Below are 8,073 nucleotides of genomic sequence, written 5' to 3'. Positions count from 1 at the left end.
GAATGGCTCACTAAGTTGTTTCGGTTCTACCCCGAGGTTAATTTTAAAGTATGGAGTCACATATGAAATTGTTGAACCTGGATCCATTATGGCGTAAACGTTATGTGAGAAGACTAGAAGTATACCTGTAATAACTTGTGCATATGCCTATGTACTCTGACGATCAAGTGTAGCAAACAAACGGGATTGTCCCCCTCCTTGAGTAACTCAATTTGCACCTCTGCCTACTCCAGGCTCGGCCTGATTATGAGAACTACGAGCCTGTGGTGGTGCAACTGTAGTAGCTGAGGAACTAGAAGGGCGAGTTGATCCACCACTGAAATTATGTCGCAACTTTGGGCAGTTAGCCTTTATATTGACCAATGTCTCTGCAATGATAGCAACCATAATACCCAAGCTTGCACTGACCTAAATGTTGCCACTTACATGTTCCACAAAGACCTTGTTGTTGTGAATGTTGCTCAGCATGACTCTGACTATGTGAGGATGATGTCCTAAAATTCTGATTCTGGCGAGACTGGTTTCAATAACTCTGAGTACTTCTGAAGGAAGACCCACCATCTGACTGATGACTGGACTGAGCTGGTGCTAATGACTCCTTATTGGAGGAACCCCTTCCACCTCCGCTAGATGTACCATTAAACCTACCCACTGTCCCGGCTTTCTTGTTATGCTCCTTTTCTTCTCTCCTTTGTTGTCTATCTTTTTCTAAATGCTTGGTGAATCCCACAACAGAGGAGAAAGTTGTCATTCCTACCGTTGCAGCTGATGTTGTATCCTTAATATGGTAATCCAAATCGCCAACAAACCTGTGAATCTTTGCTTTTTCTATCTTAACCATGTGAGGAGCATGCTTAGCCAACCTTATGAATTCCATGTAGTACTCTTGCATACTTTTATTCCCTTGCTTGAGCTGTTCGAACTCTGTAGCCTTAGCTTCCCTATCCTCTTCCGGGATAAAGTTAGACATGATGGCCTCTTCAAATTTTTCCCAGGTAGGCAGACCATCATCTTCATCTCTTTCCTTTTCCCACATCTCAAACCAAGCGCCAGCCATATCTCTAAGCTGGTAAGAAGCCAGCTCCACAGCTTCATTATCAAATACCTTCATCGTTCGAAGGGCTTTCTTGACACCCTCCAGCCATAACATTGGATCTTCATCAGCTATAGAACCATGGAACAATTGAGGACTCAACTTTAAAAATTCATTCACTTTTGAGGACTCAAAATTGTTCTGTCTATTTGATTGAGGTGGAATCGCATCTCTTCTCTCATTCTGGCTGGCCATGAAGGCTTTAAACATCTCCATAGCACTGTTGACAGCATTAAACATCTGACCCACCTCTGGAGATATAGCTGTCTGAGCCGGAGCTGTTGTTGGGGGCTGCACTGGATCCTAAGGTACAGGATCATCATGCTCCACCCCTTCTTCATGTTCAACCTGGGTACTTGAACCCCCTTTGTGTATTTACTCTTCCTTTTCTGAGTTGAAGCCTTCTTAGTTCTACCTTTAGCCATAATAGTAGCAATAGTTTCTTGAGTAACATCCTGAGTGTCGGTATTAGAGTTGCGAGTACGAACCATTTCTACGAGTTTTGGAGAAATGACTACATTAGATAATTTCTTAGAGGTAGGCTCTACTGCACGATCTAAATTATGAAAAAAAATATATGAGATTTTTCCTAAATGCTTGTAGCCTCCTGTTTATAAGTATGGCGCGCTTCATACCCATAAACAAGACTCTACTGACACGGCTTCATAGACCCCTAGGACTCCATAAACCTAACGCTCTAATACTAAGTTTGTCACGACCCATTTTCTGAACAAACCGGGACTGACACCTGATCACTAAACATGACTAAACGAACCATTTGCACTTATAAATCTACTATAACTTCAAACTTTATATGTGTAACGACCCGACTGGCCGTTTCATGAGTTACATGCATGTTCTCCCCATTTCTTCTTCTTTATATGTTGTTCAGCTGTATTTCATCATATCATATTGGTTGTTCTGTGTTCGGAATGGTCATGGAGTGAAATGAGATACTTAGTCTATTATTTGGAAGCTTAAGTTGGAAAAATCAACCGGATGTTGACTTATGTGTAGAAGTTCTCAGATGTGAATTCTGATGGTTCGGATAGCTTCGTTAGGTGATTTTGGACATAGGAGCATGTTTGGAATATAATTTGGAGGTTCGTGGTAGATTTAGGCTTAAATTGGCGAAATTGGAAATTTGGCATTTTTCGGTCGGCAGTGGAAATCTTGATATCGAGGTCGGAATGGAATTCCAAAAATTGGAATAGGTCCATTGTGTCACTTGTGACGTATGTGCAAATTTCAGGTCATTCGTATGAGGTTTGATAAACTTTTGGATCGGTGCGAAATTCGGATGTTTGGAAATTCTTAGGCTTGAATCCGAGACTGATTTGATGTTTCGGCATTGTTTTGAGTGTTCCGAGGGTTTGTATAAGTGTGAGTGATAATATGTGACTTGTTTGTATTTTTGGTTAAGGTCCCGGGGGCCTCGGGATGAATTCGGAAGGTTAACGGAAAGATTGTACTTGAAATTGAGCAGCTTCAGCTGCTGCTTCTGTCATTTCCGCACCTGCGGATTGGGGACCGCAGGTGAAAGTTCGCAGGTGCGTGGAGGAGACCGCAGATGAGGAAGTTGGCCATCAGAAGAAGAACCGTAGGTGCAGTATGTCGAGCGCATCTGTGGGACCGCAGGTGCGGTGCCTGGGTGTAAATACGGGCCTGGGGGCTTTAAGTGAAAATCGTAGGTGTGGTTGGTTTGACCGCAGAAGCGAGAAAAGGAGCTGCATATGCGGAATCCCTGGGCAGAAACTATATAAACACCACTTCGCGAATTTTAGTCACTCTTCCACCATTTTTGGTCTATTTTGGAGCTCCAAGCTGTGATATCAAGAGGGAATCAAGTGTATTCAGAGAGGCAAGCTACTTGGGCTTTGTATCTTATGTTTATGGTGATTATTCCATTGTTTAATCATGAAATTCGTCGGAAAACTAGAGAATAAATTGGGGAATAGGGCTTGAAATTGGAGAGTTAAAATTGGGGATTTGAGGGACCATTTGAGGTCTGATTTTTATGATCTTAGTATGTATAGACTCGTGGGAGGATGATGATCCTAGTGATGTGATTTCTATCGAATTCTGAGGTATGGGTCCGGGGTCAAGTTTGGCCAATTTTGGGATTTTGAGTTTAATTTGATAATTTTTGCGTGTGCTTTGTCCCTTTGGCATGTATTGATGATGTGATTCTGATTTTGGATAGATTCGGGACAATTTTAGGCCGAGTCGAGAGTAAAGGGCATTGCGGAGTAGATTTTCGTCCGGTTCGAGGTAAGTAACGATTGTAAATCTATACCTGAGGGTATGAAACCCAAAAAAATTCGTACTACTTTGATAAATGAGGTGACGCACATGCTAGGTGACGGGCGTGTGGGCGTGTACTCGTAGGGATTGTGACTTGGTTCGTCCCGTGGCAATTGTAGAGTTGCATATTTTGATAATCTCTATATGATATCTATGTATTTTAGAAATGAATCTGTTAACTTGGATTGAATGCCATGTTTGGGGCCTTGTGCAAACTATTTTGAACCTTAGGGGTATTTTACTACTATCCTCACACTGTTTTGATTCAAAAGCATATCCTCAATCATGATTTTTCCTGTTTATTGTTTGATTCAGTTTCATTACTCTATTTTCAAATATATGAAAATTGTTTGGGATGAGTCCCCTGATTTTTTTCGTTGAAATGCCCGAGTGGCTGTGAAATTGATGATTGAGAGAGGTCGAGGACCTGATGGTGAGGATTATATATATTTATGGATCAGGCTGCACACTACAGCTATATTGATATGTATATGGATCGGGCTGCACACCACAGCGATATATCGCTTGGGCTGTAGGATCCCCTCCGGAGTCTGCACACCCCCAGTGAGCGCAGTTGACTATATATATATACGGATCGGGTTGCATGCTGTAACGATTGTTATTATGATATATCTATTGAGCGGGAGTGCTAGGTATGAGTGCTGATTGATGAGAGTTGAGTCACGAGTGACTGAGAGGCTTGCCCGAGGGGCTATATATATATGAGTGATACTTTGCCCAAGGGGCTTGTTTATGAAATTACTGTTTTCACTCTTCTTTTATACCGAGCATATATTGAAAAATGTTGAACAAATATTTTAAATAACTTTCATTGAAATTGGAGTGTTTATGAGATGTTCGGAAATTGAACTACGAATTTGACTTTGTTATTCCTATTGAGACTCCATGTTAAACTATGTATATGATTAAAATGCTCGTCACTGCACTCAGCCTTTATTTACTTTGGTTACTTACTGAGTTGGCGTACTCACGTTACTCCCTGCACCTTGTGTGCAGATCCAGGTGCCAGAGCATCCAAGTGAGAGCATCCAACAACTTTTGAGTATTTTCCTGAGATAGCAAGGTAGCTGCACGACGTCGGCAGACCTGCCTTTCTGCTTCCTATCCTTAGTATTATATATTTCAGTCTTATCTTGTATTGAGTAGACAGTATTGAACTGTATCTTAGTGGCTCATGACTAGCGACACCAGGATCGGGTTTGCGTATTTGTTTTCCGCTTATTTTGAGATATTAAAATAAAAGATTGTTGATCATACTTGATTAGAAAAAAATGAATTTACAAAAGACCTTTATGTTATTAGTATTGAATTGACTGGCCTAGTATTGTGATAGGCGCTATTGTGATAGGCGCTATTACGACCGGGGTGGTCGTGACAAGTTGTTATCAGAGCCTAGGTTACATAGGTCTCACCAGTTATGAGCCGGTTTAGTAGAGTCTCTCGGATCGGTATGGAGACGTCTGTACTTATCCTCGGGAGGCTGCAGAACCTTTAGGAAAAGATTCATACTCTTGAAATTCCTGTCATGCGAATCTGTTGATTCTGGTACTAAACTTCTATTATTCTATTCTCTCACAAATGGTGAGGACACGTGCTACCAGTCAGGACGGACGACCACTAGTACCACTAGTTGGGGCCACTAGAGGCCGAGGCCATGGTAAGGGCAGAGGGTGTAGCCCACACAACAGCTAGGGCAGCACTTGCAGATCCACCAGCCGCCCCAGTTCACGATCAGGTCCTAGTTACGGACGCTCTAGTAGGACCAGCTCAGGCACAGGCTGTGCCGATTGTTATTCCAGGCCTTCAGGAGGCCTAGCCCAGATTCTATTAGTGTGCACTGGCCTGGCTTAGGCAGTCTAAGTTATTTACTGATTGTGAGGTATTTACTGATCATCGTATCCTCCAGCACTTGTTCAAGTAGAAGTATCTCAATTTGAGGCAGCGGAGATGGTTAGAGCTGCTAAAGGACTATGATATCACTATTTTGTACCATCCGGGGAAGGACAATGTAGGAAGGCGGTGAGTATGGACAGTTTGCCATATATTCATATTAGGTAGAGACCTCTTGTAGTGGATGTTCAGGCCTTGGGTAATCGGTTTATGATGTTGGATATTTCGGAGCCCAATCGGGTCTTAGCTTGTGTGGTTTCTCGGTCTTCCTTGTTTGATCGCATCATAGAGCGCTAGTATGATGATCCTCATTTGCTTGTCCTTAAGGACAGAGTTCAGCACGACGATGCCAGAGATGTGACTATTGGTGATGATGGGGTATTAAAGATACAAGGTCGGATATATTTGCCCAATGTAGACAAGCTTCGGGAGTTGATTCTGGAGGAGGCCTATAGCTCACGGTATTCCATCTATCCGGGTACCGCAAAGATGTATCAGGATTTGAGACAGCACTTTTAGTGGAGGAGAATGAAGAAAGATATAGTAGGATTTGTAGATCGGTGTCTCCATTGTCAGCAGGTGAAATATGAGCATCAAAGACCAAGTGGCTTGCTTCAGTAGATAGATATTCCAGAATGGAAGTGGGAGCGGATCACCATGGATTTTGTAGTTGGACTCCCACGGACTTTGAAGAAGTTTGATTCTATTTGGGTGATTGTGGATCGGCTGACCAAGTCCGCGCACTTTATTCATGTGTGTACTACCTATTCTTCAGTGCAGTTAACAGAGATTTATATCCGAGAGATCATTCGCTTGCATGGTGTCCTAGTTTCCATCATTTTAGATAGAGGTACTCAGTTCACTTTGCAGTTTTGGAGAGCCGTGCAGCGAGAGTTGGGTACTTAGGTTGAGTTGAGCATAGCTTTTCACCCCTAGACGGATGGGCAGTCCGAGCGCACTATTCAGATATTGGAGGATATATTGCGCGCTTGTGTTATTTGTTTACCGTGAAAATAGTAATAACAATTAAATTTGTTGATGTGACTCTAAAAATACGTGATCTAGTTTTATGCTAGTTGTTAAGTAGTTGATGCTAGATATGTGAAGAATAAAGAGGAAATGCGAACTAAAGTGGAGTTATAACCAAACCGAAGGGTTAGCTATTTGGGCCTCAGAATAACCAATGAGGGGCCTCGAGGTCGATGCTTGGGATCGAGATCGAGCTATCGGGGATAATCGGGAAAGTGCTAACAGTTGGGATATAATTAAGGGAGGCTCTTTACGGCCAATGATAAGCAATAAATGGAGAACAAGTATGAAGGCAATAAATATAAGCAATAATATCGAAGGAATATATTAGAGAGAAGAGAGAGAGAGAGAATTGTTATTTATCTTGTGTAGAATAGTTGGAGCAACAGCCAGGAGCCTTACAAAATGACAAGGATCCCCTTTATATAGGAGGTGAATCCCAACATAGTACAAAATACATTAATTGTAAAGGTATGGAGATGATACTGCTAGACGTGACACCAGGATCTGTCAATACTATCTGCTTGCCTTGGGAACTCCCCGGCCCCGGCATTGTTGTTGGGTCGGGCATAAATGGACGTCGAGGGAGAGAACTCGACCGCGACCCTGCAACCTCGAGATCTTGAGATGGCTTCCCGAAACGCCTTAATGACGGGGAATTGGACTCCCCAATTTCACCGTATACAAATAGTCCTTGCATTTCTTAGAGAGAAGCGACAAGAAACGATTCTGATAACGCAAGCCTCCATGATTACCAAAACATTTCGTCGTTTCGCTTTTCCAAGACCATTCAACGCGTTGCGGTTTCTCATTCTTCAGAGCCATAGTGTCGCCATCGATTCAGCTCCCATGGACACATTGAATGCGCCTGTCGTAACATTTTTCGAGGGCGATAATAGCGCCGTCGGTTACGTTACCCCTCTTTCTATAAATGGGGGTCTCCTGGGATCATCCTTTTACCCAAGTATCTTTCCATACCTATCTGTTCCTCCTTTCTCGCTATCTTTATTCTTTGTCACTTACCATGTTTGGGGCTCATGGCCTTAAGATTTTATGGCGATATCGGGCATGCAACGACCTATATCCCGGACCTTCTCTGATGGAGCGAGATTATGCTGTTTTCATGTTGTTGTTGTTTTTGTTGTCATCTCCGTCAGCTCGGGACGACGAAGCAGAGAATCGATTTCCTCCGGCCCGAGGAAATATTTGGATTATACACCGCTGCTCAAGAGGGGGCTCGGATTATACACTGCTGCTCACCCTCCTCCCTCGGCTTGGCGCATTACACCCCTTTTGGATTCCTTGGGATGTGGCAACACTGTCTACTAATTGTTGCCTCTCATGCCGGGGCAACGTCTCAAGAAGTGTCTTTACAGTAATAGCCTGGCGAAATTCATACTAGCCAGATTTTCATCCAGCCACTTCTTCATTCCTTCTTGCCTTTTCCGCGTCACTTTGCTCTTCTCCATCGCTTTCCCCTTCATCGTCTCTCCTTTTGAAGAAGCCATTCTAGGGAATCGAGATAAGACTCCCGAGGGGATTGTGCTTGGAAGATATTGTCTTTGAGGACGCGTGCTTGAGGAGATGATATCAAAAATGTTGCCATTGAGGACGCACCTTTGAGAATAGGCTAGGTTCTTAGGCTTTTATTGTATGTACACTCTTCTGCTTCTTTGTTCCCGTATAAGGACCCCTCGTGGGCTTTTGTAATCATATGTAAGGACCCCTTGTGAGAT

At 43.0% G+C, this 8,073-nt stretch overlaps 1 protein-coding gene across 1 annotated transcript; it reads right to left on the bottom strand.

The window, feature by feature from the left end:
• Positions 1-523: 523 nt before the first annotated feature.
• LOC138885247 (uncharacterized) lies at positions 524-7,845 on the bottom strand. The gene is made up of 3 exons (XM_070166170.1): positions 7,737-7,845; positions 1,450-1,649; positions 524-1,396 (listed from the first exon to the last, which is right to left on the bottom strand). The coding sequence occupies exons 1-3, from the start codon at positions 7,843-7,845 to the stop codon at positions 524-526; spliced, it is 1,182 nt and encodes a 393-aa protein (XP_070022271.1).
• Between the last annotated feature and the right edge of the window lie 228 nt (positions 7,846-8,073).

The sequence above is a fragment of the Nicotiana sylvestris genome, chromosome 2 (assembly GCF_000393655.2).
Source record: "Nicotiana sylvestris chromosome 2, ASM39365v2, whole genome shotgun sequence".
In the NCBI taxonomy this organism is placed as follows: Eukaryota; Viridiplantae; Streptophyta; class Magnoliopsida; order Solanales; family Solanaceae; genus Nicotiana; species Nicotiana sylvestris.
The sequence above is the reverse complement of the archived record's forward strand: the minus strand, read 5'-3'. Positions and strand labels throughout refer to the sequence as shown.

Bases quoted from the DNA above. Each gene is read 5' to 3' on its own strand.
- LOC138885247 (XM_070166170.1), bottom strand. From the start codon at position 7,845: ATGGCTTCTTCAAAAGGAGAGACGATGAAGGGGAAAGCGATGGAGAAG. The intron at 1,650-7,736 runs GTATGAATTTCG...TTCATAATTTAG, and splicing joins GCTGGATGAAAATCTGGCTA to ATCGTGCAGTAGAGCCTACC. The intron at 1,397-1,449 runs GTACCCAGGTTG...CCTGTACCTTAG, and splicing joins AATACACAAAGGGGGTTCAA to GATCCAGTGCAGCCCCCAAC.